General features: G+C 27.5%; 4 protein-coding genes across 4 annotated transcripts in view; 1 reads left to right on the forward strand and 3 right to left on the reverse strand.

Moving 5' to 3' along the window:
- Nucleotides 1–280: 280 nt before the first annotated feature.
- Phum_PHUM541160 (WD-repeat protein, putative) lies at nt 281–962 on the reverse strand (the record flags this gene model as incomplete). The annotated part of the gene is made up of 3 exons (XM_002431656.1): nt 281–444; nt 521–743; nt 882–962. The coding sequence occupies 3 exons, from the start codon at nt 960–962 to the stop codon at nt 281–283; spliced, it is 468 nt and encodes a 155-aa protein (XP_002431701.1).
- A 450-nt stretch (nt 963–1412) lies between these two features.
- Nucleotides 1413–4668, forward strand: Phum_PHUM541170 (uncharacterized protein; the record flags this gene model as incomplete). The annotated part of the gene is made up of 11 exons (XM_002431657.1): nt 1413–1542; nt 1690–1806; nt 1937–2097; nt 2222–2431; nt 2508–2713; nt 2794–3037; nt 3281–3487; nt 3563–3753; nt 3849–4107; nt 4217–4462; nt 4555–4668. The coding sequence occupies 11 exons, from the start codon at nt 1413–1415 to the stop codon at nt 4666–4668; spliced, it is 2085 nt and encodes a 694-aa protein (XP_002431702.1).
- A 452-nt stretch (nt 4669–5120) lies between these two features.
- Nucleotides 5121–6142, reverse strand: Phum_PHUM541180 (uncharacterized protein; the record flags this gene model as incomplete). Its single annotated transcript, XM_002431658.1, has 4 exons — nt 5121–5312; nt 5396–5723; nt 5799–5952; nt 6070–6142. The coding sequence occupies 4 exons, from the start codon at nt 6140–6142 to the stop codon at nt 5121–5123; spliced, it is 747 nt and encodes a 248-aa protein (XP_002431703.1).
- A 6570-nt stretch (nt 6143–12712) lies between these two features.
- The window catches only part of Phum_PHUM541190 (developmentally regulated RNA-binding protein, putative), a gene marked incomplete at both ends in the record, with an annotated part of 2451 nt that continues 670 nt past the window's right edge, over nt 12713–14493 (reverse strand). Inside the window, 6 exons of the mRNA XM_002431659.1 lie at nt 12713–12832; nt 12945–13113; nt 13359–13569; nt 13657–13836; nt 13904–14112; nt 14186–14380. Coding sequence (XP_002431704.1) covers nt 12713–12832; nt 12945–13113; nt 13359–13569; nt 13657–13836; nt 13904–14112; nt 14186–14380 — 1084 coding nt within the window. The remainder of the gene's footprint in view (nt 12833–12944; nt 13114–13358; nt 13570–13656; nt 13837–13903; nt 14113–14185; nt 14381–14493) is intronic.

Genomic DNA, 14493 nt, shown 5'->3' on the forward strand with positions numbered 1-14493 from the left:
GCGTTCGTTCGGTTAGTTGCGATGACACTTTTCCGATAATAAGAAAAATAATTCTAGAAATTTCTGACTGAAATGGTGATTATGATATTACGATGCTCTTTTCTTTTTAAAATTACTTTCAAGTTCTGGAAATACTATGACGGTGAGTACAACAGCCTGAGAATGATGATAATAATAATAATATTTACAAATTTAAGAGAGCTCACGTGAGGAGAGAGAGAGAGAGAGAGAGAGAGAGAAAACATTATTTCATATTCGCGAAATCCTAACGCTCGGTGTTTTACGGTGGTTTCAAATGGTGAGAGTAAAGCCCACACAGAGTACACGTCTTGTCGGCGCTCGTGCTCAAAAATGAAAATTCTGTCGGATGCCACCTTCCAGGAATAACTTTGTCTTGGTGATGAGCGGCGACGACGACGCTGGGAAGCGGCAACGTCAAATCCCCTGAAGACAAAAAAAACAAACCGATTAATGACGTCATCATTCATCATTATTGTCACGACGTTATTAATAATAATACTTCCTTGTAAATCCTTCAAGACGAGTTTGTTATCGTATCCTCCGGTCAGTAGGTAATAAGCGTTCGGTGAAAACCTTATCGATCTTATGTCTGACGAATGAGGTTTGAAACATTGAACGTTTCTACCCCCGCGAATATCGTACAAAACGCACGAGGAATCTTCGTGTCCGGATCCCAGGAGTCGTCCAGATAGATCGACGCAAACGGCAGCAACTGGTGAGTCCTGAAATCGTAGTAAAAACAAAAATTAATTAATTTTTCGGTTGTAGATTTTTGTATTCATCAAAACAACGAACGCCGGAAATGCGTTTTTGACGTTAAAAAAAATTTTTTTTTTAAACCTGTTTCCGGGAGCCGTGACCGGGGTAACCATGTTAACGAATCCGCGTACTCTCAAATCCCGAAATCGAACCGTTTTATCTTGACTTCCGGATACGAACATGGCTCCGTCCCAGTTGTACAATAATAATACGTGTCCTCCGTGACCCGCGAGAGCTTGGTACGGACTTCCCGTGGCACAATCAGTGACATTATGAAGAAAGACATTATGAAACTGTAATCAATCACATAAGAAAAAAATATAAAAATTTGCAAACAAAAATGAATTTATTTTATTCATTTTAAAATGTTGTCATATCTCCTCTTTATATTAACTTCGTTGAAAAAACCGTTAAACAACTACGAGTACTACGCAATTCAATGTCTTTTACTTATACTTTTTATATTTATACTTTTGATTTATTTTATTTGCGAATTTGAAAATTTATTAATATTATTAAAAATATAAATAAACTTAATAATTTTTAAAAGGATAGCTTTTCACTATTTTGATTTGTAAAAAAGTGAAAGACACTCAAAGTTATATTTACAATGATGTTTGTAATCAAATTTAATGGCTGCAAATAAAGATGTGTTTAGTTTTCCTTCCAATAATAATAAAGCTCAAAATAGGGAAATTATTACACCTCATAAAATATCCATCGTTATTTTTATTAAAGAACAATGTTTATTAAAGGAAAAAAGTAAGTAGTTTTTAATTATGCTTTATTAAAAAGGATTTAATTAATAAGTTTAAAGGTTAAAATGTTGGGTTAGTGCTAACAAATTAATAAATTGTAAATAAATTTTATTAGGTGTTTCTAATGAAATAAATATGGAGAGTGGCATAGAAGAAGTTAATAATCCTACTTATATTCGAGGATTTTGTATGTTGTCATTGAAACTTATACAAAATCCTGATATGGATTTTAATTCGCTTAAAGATCTTCTTTCTGGAAAAACTTCAGGTACCCTTAAATTTTAATTATAAATAAGTATAAGTCTTTTATAAGTGATAATTAATAAAAACTATGTTAATATATTTTACTTTAGAATATAAAATATCACCAATTTTGCATGAAAAATTTTTCGAACAAGTTAAGGAACTTTTACAAGATGGAGTTGGAGCATTGCTTGACATGATTGGAAGTGCAGGCAGGCTAATAGGGACAGCTATTGGACAAGTAACCAAATCTAGTGCTTTAGGTTTATTTTTACGAAGAGTGCTTTTATATTTTGATAAACTTCCATTTTCTCAGGTACATCAATTTTTTTTTCATCGATTCAAACACAGAAATTTTTAATTTGTTTAAAAATAAATTCAAGTTTTTACAAATTGTTTTTAAATAATATTTTTTTAAAAACCTTTTATTATTTCGATAGGTAGTTCAGTTATATAAACAGTATGAACATTATGCAGATCCAAATAAAAATATTCTTATTAGGAAAGATGACAATGCTGGCAAGTGGTCCAAAAAACAAGCTGAATTATTTTTTGCACAAGAGGTTGCCAAGTTGTCATCGGAAAATCCGGCTTCACTTCAAAATCAAGTGACTCAACTTTTATTGTCGAATCCTTCTTTTGCTGAAGCTGTATGTTTTTTTTTATTAAATAACTACCTTAGTGTAAAATAAAATTTTTTTCATGTTCATATTATTTACTTTTCAGCATTTCTTAACATTTTTAAACTGTGTTAGATGTAAAGAATTGTGTGGAGCAAAAACTAGCCTCCATCATTGTTTCGATAGAGCATTATTTCCTCTAGATAAAACATCATCTAATGCAAATCTATCTAACACATCATACACTGATGAAAAAACTTTTAGATATGCCAGTTTAAGTTTGTCTGCAATGCATGCATCTTTTGGTCATAGGTATTAATGTATATATATACACTGCATAAATGTATATGCATACATTTTATTTCTAAGACTTGAGTTGATTTTTATTTTAGGGAAGAAGCAAATGCAGCTCTTAAAGAAGCTATAAAATTAGCACATAGAGCAGGAGATAGTGTTTGCTTGCAGCATTCTCTTGCATGGCTATACATTTTAACTTCAGAAAATAAAGAAGCTCTAATTGAAAGATCTATGGCCAAATGCACTGAATTAGGATTAAGTTATTTAATGTCTTTAGGAGTTCAATCATACACTAAATATTGTGGTTTAACAGGGGGCAAACCATCTGTAGTTTTTGATGTAAGTGAATAAGGCATTTTGCTATCTTTTAAATTTAAAGTCTGTTTTGATATTAAAATGTTGCTTTACTTACTGTGTCGTAATCTGCAAAATGTTTACCACTCCAAATATTCGACAACCAATAATAACTTGTTCAAGTTCGATTCCAAAAATTTTAAGTCTGTAATGAGAAAAATATTTTTAAAATTATAAGCATTAGGTAAAATATTTAAACATTTTCTTATTTAAGACATACATTTTTAGGTTTTAATGAGAAGTGATGTTTTAAATTGTCAGCATATGCTTCACGAATTGGCAACTAATTCATATTGCTTAAAAGGAGCATTATGGACATTATATGGTCACTCGAATATGGCGTCCTTGTGTAGTCAACAGTTATTGAGACTTGATAGTAAACAAGTTTCTGTTTGCATAGCCATGTGTAACGTTGCAAGAGCTTTGGCAGAACAGGTATTAGTCTTTAGTAAAGTTTTGATTTTGATACATATAAAGTTAATTTACACTGTTACAAATTATTTTCTTTAGGGTGAATATGATTTCGGTTTGGCAATATTAAATGAAGCTCAAGAAAAATTTCCAAAAAACGAAGCAACGGCTTGGATGACTGGATTTCAAGAGATTTTGTACATGTTTTCGGTAAACGAATCAAAATTCAACGATGCTAGAAAAGCTATTGCAATGTTGGCTCCTATCAAACCGTGGGAAAGTATTTTAAGGTACACTAATGAAACTCGTAAACAAAAAAAAAATTTACATTTTCATATAAGTTTGAAATTTTGTAAATCTAAAAATTAAAATTTTTCTTTTAAAGAAAGTCATGGATGCTTCAGTGGTTGGGAGATGATGTTGATTCAATGAAATTAGCTCAAGCTACGTTATCCTATTGTAGAGATGGATGGTATGCCGATCCCGAACTTATTCCCTTAAAAGTTAGGGCTTTAATAGCAGCTGCTGGAACTCTTAATCCAGGTGAAGCCCTAGGATGTTTATTTTATGCTTTAGGACTAGCTCAAACATATTATTTACATCATTTAGCCGCTTTCGTTACTTTACATATAGCCAACATTCAAGTATGTATTCTTCACTTTATTGCCGTGTGACAATAAATTTTTTTTTTGTTGTTTTTTTCAAAGTTTTCCAGGTACGTACGTGTAATAAATAATAATTACCTTTTTGTAGTTGAGTTTAGGTTTATCGAGTCGAGCTCTTCGTTTGACGGAAGCCTCATTGCCGACAGTATTATCCCACGGTAGCGTGCAAGCAAGAGGTAGAGCCTTACTATTACTGGCACGATGCAAACTGGCTGTGGGTTCTAAACAAAAAGGAATTAACTTACAACAAATCATTTCGTTGATATCCCTTGCGGAAAATTGGTTGAAAAAAGCAAGAGATCACGTACGAGTCAAACACTGTTTTTATTTAAAGGTGAAAAAAAACTTTATTGTTGTAGTAAATAATAATAATAATCTTTTTTGGGATAATTTAAAATGACAAATATGAATAAATTATTTTTTCAGGCATTAATTTATCACGAATTGGGATCGATTACTGAACGAAACAAATGTTCCTACGAATTTCGACAATTGGATATCAATTATCCCAGTCCTCCATCATTTGCTAGAAATTTTTAAATCAATTATTCGAGTGTACAACTGTGGACATTTTTTACCGACATTTTTTTTTTTTTTTATTTACAGTATATTATATCAATTAAATAGTAAATATTTTGATAGTGTTGTATTTGATGATTATATATACATATATACATTAAAGAATGAGATTTATTTTTGAAATTTTTCAAAAAAATAAAAAAAATATTATCAATCAATCAATGAATTTTTATAAATATTTAATGTTTATATTATAATAATTATTATTTTCAATGATAACCAATTTTTTACAATCAATTAATATTGTCGAAAAAGTAATGGAAACATAAAAATTGTTTTTCTTTTTTACTATATTTATTTTTATTATTATTATTTTTTTATAAATTTCAATTTCAACAATAAAAAAATTTTTTTACAAATATAATATTTTAATTGTTTTTTTAATCCTTAAATTATTTCTACGATTACAAAATTTAAAATTGTTGTACGAGAGTTTCACTTTTTTGTCGTTGGTTATCAGCTCTCTTAAGGAGTTTGTTAAGTCTTTGACCAACTTGTTTCGGATATTTATTATTTTTAATTAAAAATTCTTTGCTTTGATGAATGACAGCACCATGAGATAATTGATAATTACACAAAACATAGAGTGGTTGTAATAATTTATTCTAAAAAATAAAAAATGAGTAATGCAATTAAAAAATTTTATGCGAAAGGATAAAAAATAATAATTTTTCTTAATCTGACATACTTGTATTTCTTGATTATTTTCTAAAATACTGAGAGCTCTTGCAGCTGTTTCTAAAGTCGATAAACATCCCTCTGTGGGTTGTGTTCTAATTACATATTCGCTATTACCACCAACTCTTAATTTAACTTGTTTTAATTTATGTAAAATAGGACTGTTGTTAAACATTGCTTTTGCTTGAGGCCAAGTGCCATCGATTAAAACTAAATTATAAGGCTCTTCATTATCTTCTCTCATGGGTTTTATAGATTCAATATCAATCGAATTAATTGTCGGATAAAGTAAAAGTGTTTTCGGATGATTTAAAAGATTTGATAAATTTTCATGTTTGCTAATAGTTAAAATCAAACAAAAATAAAACACAAAAAAAAAAACAAAAAATTGAAATAAAGTTATAACTACTTACCTTTTAGGAAAAGTTTTCCCTCTAAAAATAAGACAATGATCAGGATGCAATGCCAATGATAACATTGGAGCTGTTTTTAAACATCTTTTTTCTTCTGCTGGATGTTGTAAAAGAATAACACGACCTTTTGGTTTGATGGGTTCTTTTGGTAAACCTTCACACCAGCATACTATTTTAGGCCTTCTGAAAATGATTATTTAAAATTACAAAATATACAAATTTGAAAAATTTTCAAATGATTTTATTAAATATATTTACCTGCATTGAGAACATATTTCTCGTTTGGAAGGAGGTTCTAAAGGAAGTTTTAAAAAATCTTCCCAAATGTCAGCTGATTCTGACATAATAAAAAATTTTTATTCTATCTACATACATATCTTACTCATGTGAATATGACTTTAACCTAACTTTGTTAATGTAATTCAATGTTGCCAAATTTACACTAATTTTAAAATGGCTGCTTTAATGAATATTTAAATTTTATTTTTTTATTACCAATATATTATGTTTTTTTTATGGTGGAAGCAATGTGAATATCAAAAATAAATATCATTAATAAAGCAATTTTACAATTTTAAAATTCATTCTTTGATTTATTTTTTTATTTATTTATAAAATACTCGTTATTACATTCAGTACTCCTTACATTACCTTATCAAAATATTTATTTTATCATATTTATTTGTAATCCTTTAGAGAAATAAAAAATATTTTTATGTAAAATGTTTCAAAATACCCCAGAAAGTGAAAGTGTTAGCATAGAATGTTTTCAAAATTATACAGCATCTGAAGTATTTGTACAAGGATTGGCTGGAATGGTTGATCAACAAGATGTAGAATCAATGATAAGAGCTCAAAAACAAATGTAATAAAATAAATAAAAAATTTAGTCGATGTCATTTAGCTCAAATTTAAATATTTATTTATAAAATATGTTTTAGGTTGCAGAGATTTGAAAAAACAAACGAAATGCTTACCAATTGTATTGATCTGTCGAACAACAGATTTAAATTAGCTTCGACTGATTTTAAAAAACATATTAATTTACTCATAACAATGAAAAAGGATTTAAATTATGTTTTTAAAAAAATTAAAAACATTAAAGAAAAAATTGGTGTCGCTTATCCTAATGCATATGAAGGTTAATAAAAAATTTTTTTTTCAATTACAAACCTGATATCCTGAAGTTGATAAATTAATTAAACATACAATTTAACCAATTTTTTTTTTGTTTTCAAATTAACAGAGGCTTGTAAAATTACATCATCTTTAAATGAAGTAAAAGAAGAGCAAAAGACTGAAGACGAACCGAAAAAAGGTAAAATATTACATTCAAATAATTTGTGTAAAAGGATTGCACTTTTTGCACTTAACACACCTTAATGTATTCATTAAAGTTAATTTTTTTTAACAAAATAATAATTTAATTTTTATTTATAGAGGAATCAATTCCTGAATTTGCAGTATCATCAAGCGATGATGCTACAAACAGCAAAGAAGATTCTTCGCCATGTTCAACAGATACTGGATAAAACAATATTTAGCTCAACTCGATACTTTTAATAGTTCACAATTATCATTATTGTTATTTAAAAAAAAATCTATTATCATTTATTAGCATTTTAAAACTTAAGCCTTTGTAGTTTGTTAATCAATGCTTGTAAATATTTTTTCTACTTTTGTTTTTACATGACTTTAACAACTAAATTTAGTTACGACATTTACATGTATTTAAAATAATGTACAAGAATAACATTTATAAAAATTATAAAAGCCAATGCTAAGTGTTGTGATACAAATCCAACTTGTATTTTTTTACATTATATAATTAATAATATGTATTATGTATTTATTAAAAATTTAAAAAAATAAAATTTTAATTACTACTAATTAATTTTTTTTTGTATCGAAAACCAAACACCTTTCCTCGTTATTCTGTATTTCTGATAATTTCTTTATAAAAAGAAAAGTAGAAAAATAAAAAACAATAAATAAAAATAAAAATTTTTATATTTACCTAATAAATAAACATTTTCAAAACATTTTTTTTTTTTCTAACAAAAATTCGTTTTGATCAAATGTCGACAAATGGACAGAAAACGTTTTTCAAAAAAAAAAAAACCTTTTCTCGTCGATTTCATTTCATTTGAAAAAATAAAATAAAATAAAACTTTGGTTATGTCGAAACTTTTTTCACACCGCAAACGATAAAATTTTCAACAATAACATAATTAAAAAAAAAAAAAACATGTTATCCCGTCGATTATTGTTTTTTTTTTCGTTTTCTTTTTGTCGCACTTTTGCTTCCTTGGTATTATTTTCAACGGCATTTATAATTCAAACCGATGATCGGTTTGAATCGATATAATCGATATATTTTCGAAACTCGAAATATATAATTCACACCTCTGGTAAACAATAGCTATAATATGAAGACGCGCCAAATGAAAAATTTGAATTTTTTTTTAACGACTTTGTGTTCTTCTTCTTCTTCTTTTTTGTCCAGAATTTAAATTATCAAACGATTCTTCTACGTTGTCTCTTCGAGTTCTTTTCTCAATTGAAAGCTTTTTTTTCCTTTTTCGCTATGATTTATCTCTGTAAACAACTTCGACATTTTTCGATTCTGATCGTTTCTTTTCTCTCTCTCAAACATGCATGAGCATGACAAAACATTTCGATTACTTTCTTATCTCCTTTTTGACGTGGCAACAACACCTGAAACCAAATCATTTACTTAAAAAAAAAAAATTCTTGGATTATTTAAAAAAAACAAATGATGACGTCACTGACTTACTCGAACGATTAACTTTTCCAAATTTTAATAACAATCCATCATCATTTTTCCAAAAAGTGTGCGTGGTCCGTGCACGTGTGACTTTAACGATTCCTTTTTTTTGTCGGAAAAAGGCATAATAAATAAAATAAAAACCTTTTCTACCTTTTTAATCAGCCTTTTTCTCACATTTCGTCACGACAAATTTTTCCTCCATTGAACCAATTACGTCATCATCGACTTTGTCGTTTTTCTCCTTCTCCTACACACTCATCATCATCACCATCATTTTCTTTCTTTTTTTATTTTATTTATTTATTTTTTATATTTTTAAATAATTCATTTCCATCATTTCATAGATTTTCTCCTACTAAAAAGTATAAGTAAATAATAATTTAAATTTTAAATAAAATTTTTTTTTTTTTTAAATTAAATTAAATTGTATTGTCTTTTTTTATTTAAAAAAAACGTGATATTCACCTTTAATTGTAAATCTCTCTCTCTCTCTCTCTCATTCATTTTTTATTTAACATATAACTACGATGTGTGTATGTGTGTAATAATTCATTAATAAAATAAAAAAAACTACGTAATATTTATTATATTAAATAAAATTAATTAATTAAAAAAAAAAAAAAAATTTATGCAAAATGCAAAATGGCTGACGTCGCCATTAAAAAAAAACCCAGGCTCGTTTTTTTTTGAAACAAAACAATTGTGTAAAAAAAAAAAAAAAAATGTTGTTAAAAAATTAAATAACCAGGTACGACGTACGTCCAAACCTAAGCTGATTCAGTGAATAATAATAATAATAAATAAATAAATAAATAAAATAGTATATATCGTGTCAAATATTTTTTATACAGAACAATGAAAAATGCTTGTCGAATCATTCAAAAAAAAAAAAAAAAAATTGTTTTTTTTTTTTTTCCTTCTTTCCTTCCTTCCTTCCTTCCTTTCTTTTCTTTTATTTTTTTTTTTGTCTTGTTTAAATAAAAAAAAAAAAAAATAAACAAATTTTCAAACGCAAAAAAAAAAAAAATTCAATTCATTACTTTCCAACATCTTAATAACAAGGGCTGCCTAATTTTTTGTTTTTTTTTTGAAAACTCGTGTAATTTTTTTTTTTTTTTTAGGCAAACGACACGAGTTTACAAAAGAAAAAAAAAACGAATTACCTCTGAATTAAATCCATGAGAGAAAGAGAGAGAGAGAGAGAGAGAGAGAAACGTATCATACTCACAATAAAAAATAAATAAATAAATAAAAATAAATGTTTTCCATCATCATTAGTTTTTATTTAATATAATTCATTTAAATAACAATAATAATAATAATGACGACGACGACGACTTTATTCTAATTATGATAATAAAAAAAAAAAAAAAAAAATTAAAAATAATAAAATAAAATCCATATTAATAATAATAATAATAAATTTCGCCCCCAAAAAAAGGACTTTTTGTTGTTGTTGTTTCTCTTTAAAACATTTATTTCTTATTGTAAAAAAAAATTTTAAAAAATTACGGTAAGAAAATATAATAATAATAATAATCACAAAAGGGGAAAAATAAGAAGAAAAAATAATAATAATAATAATTATTTAAAAAAATACGATACGATTAAAAAGGAATGCCTGAAAAAAATAATTTCACACATAAAAAAAAAAGAAAAAAAAACTTTATTAGACTTAAAACTTATTATTATTATTATTATTATTATTATTTCATTAATATTACTTGTTACTAATAATAATTGTTAATTAAACTTGCTCGTTTCGTACCAAAAAAAAAAAAATTTATTAAAAATCAAAGGAAATAATAAAAAAATTAAATAAAAAAAAAGAAAAATCGAAAGTGCTTTCCTTCTTTCTTCCTTTGATTTTTTTTCTTCTTCCCTCCCGCCCCATCTCACCCCCTATCCCCCCATCGTACAAACACGTAAAAAAAAAAAGGAAAAATGTTTGTGAGTTGTTTGTTGTAAAAAAAAATTTTTTTTTTTTTGATATGTAATTTCATCGATCGAACCACATACCAACAAACTGTTTTATAGAAAAGAAGAAAAATTTATTTATACATAATCGATTATAAAGGGAATAATGGCACGTTTCGAGTGTTTAAAAAAGAAAAAAAGTGTGATTGGAGAGAGAGAGAGAGAGAGAAAGAGAAATAGAGAGAAAGGGAGACAGAGAGAGAGAGAGAGAGAGATTCAAGCTATCATGCCTACCAAACGTGTGTAATCGATGTGTTTAAAAAATTAACCGTTCGTGGTAACTTTTTGTTTTGTTTTTGTTCTGCTAAGAAAAACCGAAAGGAAAAAAAAAATAAAAAATGAATAAAAAAGAAGATTATAATGGAAGAAAGGATATAAAATAAAATCTCGTTTCTTCTCGACGAAAAATTCGAGAGTGCAAACATGACCTATACGTTAATTATTATTATCATCATCAATAATAAAATTCATTTTTATACGTGTAATATTAATAATATTAATAATAATAATATTTCTTTTATGCTTATATATATATATATATATATAAAAAAAACTGCTTCGTGAATAAAGAAGTACAATAGATACAAGTGTGTGCACGTGTACGAAAAATTTGATGCCTTAAAATGTCTAAAAATAAATCATTCCTCATTTAAAAAATTATTATTATTATTTTTTTTTTGTTACTTTGTTCAAAGGCTCCCTTTAAAAATAAGAAAAAAGAAAAAAAAGTGAAAAACTAAAAAAAGGAAATTTTGTGACGAAAATTTCTTACTCTAATACTCGATTCGAAAAATTTCGATGCGTTCGTTATTCGTTTAAAAAAAAAAAAAATTACGACGATAACAATTGAAAAGCAAACAATAATAATAATAATAATAATAATAATAATAATAATAATAATAATGATGATAATAATAATAATAATAATGATGATGATGATAATAATAAAATTAGCAACTGTTTTGATTGATTGCAAATTAATTAATTAACAATTAACTTATTGTTGTTTGTTCCTCATTGTGACTAATTGACATATAAATTTATCGTGCGAAATTAGTCACAAAATGTACAAAAAAAAAATTTTTTTTTTTTTAAATTATCGCAATGAAATTTTGTGCACTAATCTTGAGAAAGAAAAAAAAAGAGAACAAATTCGAAAAGTAATAAGCGATACAAGCTAAAAATGTGAAATAAATGATAGGCACGTGCACGCGCGCACACGCACCCCCCGTGCACGTGCACGCGCGCACACGCACCCCCCGTGCACGTGCACGCGACACTAATAAATTCATTAAATATCATTTTTCATGATATCGTTTGGGTTTTGTAAAAAACGAGCCTTTTTACCTTTCTTTCTTTTTATACAATAGGTACAACATACAAATGCAATTTTTAAAATTAAAAAAAAGTTAATCGACCCCCAATCCTCATCTACCCCCCAACCCCCCGATGAATAAAATGGTGTTTGTTTTACCCGCGTAATAGAATTTTTTTTTTCTTTTTTTTTTTTTTTTTAGGCGAAAGGCCCCTCACCCAAGGCAAACCTGCACTACAACAAAAACTTTTAAAATCCATGTTGGTAAAAAAAAACTTTTTTTTTTTTTTTTTCTCGTTATCGGTCACGTGATTCCGTGGTTCCTTATTTCCTTCTGCTTCTGTCTTCTCGTTCTGTTATTTCTAATGATAATTTTTAATAACAAATAATAATATTCCTCGTACATTTTATACCACTAATTTTTTTTTGTTGTTGTGATGTTTGTGATATATACGTCCCTTTTTTAAATATTGTTTATTTATTTATATTCGTTTTGGTTTTTGTTAGAAAAAACGACGTGTCCCGTCATGTCGGTTTTTTTTATCCCATGGTCCTTTGGCGGGAGAAGTTGCGAAGGTCTTTTTTTTTTTTTGTCTTGGTTACAGTTGGTTGTCGTTGACGTTTAGATACACATTTTATTTTTGTTTTTTTTTTTTAATTATGTCATTATTTTTTTTTTTTTTTTGTGGGTCTGTGTAAAAGAAAAGGAAAAACTATTGATCAACCTTATATCAATACAAAGAAAAAAAAAAAAAAAAAAACCAATATGGTCGGCTTACTTTAAAAAAAATACCTGTACATAAAAATTATTAATTTTAAACTTACCGTTTTTTAGTCATCTTGTAATTTTAAACGTTTGCGTCTATCTTCATCTGGCCCTCCTGGTGTCCGTCTAGGCTCTGCTTCCATTACTTTCATGTACATTCCGCACAATTCGTGCCCATGGAGAGCCTAAAAACAAAAAAAAAAAAATGCAATTTTATATTAACTTTTGATAATCAAAAAAAAAAAAAAAATGAAAGTAGTAATATATAAAAAATTGACAAAGTTAAAATTTACTAACCTCGATGGCATCTTTGACAGCTTCTTTTCTATTATACGATATATAGCCTACGTTTTTTCCTACCAACAAAAATATGTCAGTTATTTTACCAAAACGACCAAAGACGTCCTTGATAGCATATCTCTCAGGAATGCCAGGATTAAATACTACAAAAAGTCGAGCTTCAACTCTACAAAAAATAAAAAAAACTTTCCTGTTTAACTACACTCGAAAAAAAAAGAATAATAATAATTTAAAGGTATTTTTAAAACCAAATAAAATATTTACCCAGTGTTGTCTTCTTCGTTTTCAAATTTTCGAACAGGAGGAAGCTTGGCTGTGCAGTAATTTGGATCGTAATTAGCAGGTGATAAACCAGAAAAACTTGTGTGAGCTTTAAGGAATGCAGTTGCTTGTTTTACATTTTCTGCTAACAATTCAATGTCAGCTTTACTCAAATTACTATTATTGCTGTTCAATCCAGAAAATGATGGCATGGAAATAGGAGGAGGAATTTGTTGTACTCTTTGCGTATTTTCCGAATAATCAGGTCTTACAATCATATGCTGACCTGGAGGATATTCAAATCCATGAATTTTATCTCTGGCATAAGCTGCTTGTTGGGGAGTAGAATAAGCAACACTTGCTAAAAGCCTTTCCTAAAAATTAATTTTAATATTTAACGATATTCATTTCACACCACACAATAACAAATTATAATTGAATTCAAGACATACAGCTTTTGCACGAAAATCAGGAAATATCCTGCAATATTCCATTCCGGGAGCAATATCGAAAATTCTCCATAATTGCTCTTGAGTTACCATGAGGGAAACCAAAACTTGAAGTTTTGTAAATGGTTCTCCTTTCAAAGGATAATTATTGACAAAACTGGTAACACTATTCGGAACACCTTACAAAACAAAAAAAATTAAATGTAACACTTATTTTCTTCATTTCGCTTTATTTCACTTCCGCACAATATTTCATAGAAAGAAGATTGTATTTACCACTATTTATTTTGTAATTATCATATCCAACCGAGGGACCTGCACCATAGCCAGGACCCTCATACCTATCATATGAATCATATCCATTATTAAACCTGGGAGTTTGAGGTTTGGGTTCTGCAAATTTTGGTTTATAACTTCTATCACACTGCTCATAAGCCAAAGCTGCATGATACATTCTTAAAAAAACGATAATAAAATGTTTATTGTAAATTATTCGTAAAACTAAATGTCAAAAACTTACATACTTACTTGTAATACTTGACATAAGCGAAACCTTTATTTTCATTGGTGTCTCTGTTTTTTACCAATTTTATATTGTCAATATCTCCAAACTCTTTAAAATGTGCTTCAATATCTTCGACAGTACTTGTTTTCTTGCAAACTACAAATAACCTAAGTAATCTTTCTTCTTCCAAAGGATCTTTTTTGGAACCTTCTCCTCGACTATAAAATCATGAATAACAAATACAATAATTCAATTGTCTTCTATTCATGTTATTAAAAAAAAAAAAAAAAAAAAGTAAAAAACGTTTATTAACCTGTGGGCGATAAAACTT

Source organism: Pediculus humanus, genomic scaffold, assembly GCF_000006295.1.
Source record: "Pediculus humanus corporis 1103172108290 genomic scaffold, whole genome shotgun sequence".
NCBI lineage: Eukaryota > Metazoa > Arthropoda > Insecta > Psocodea > Pediculidae > Pediculus > Pediculus humanus.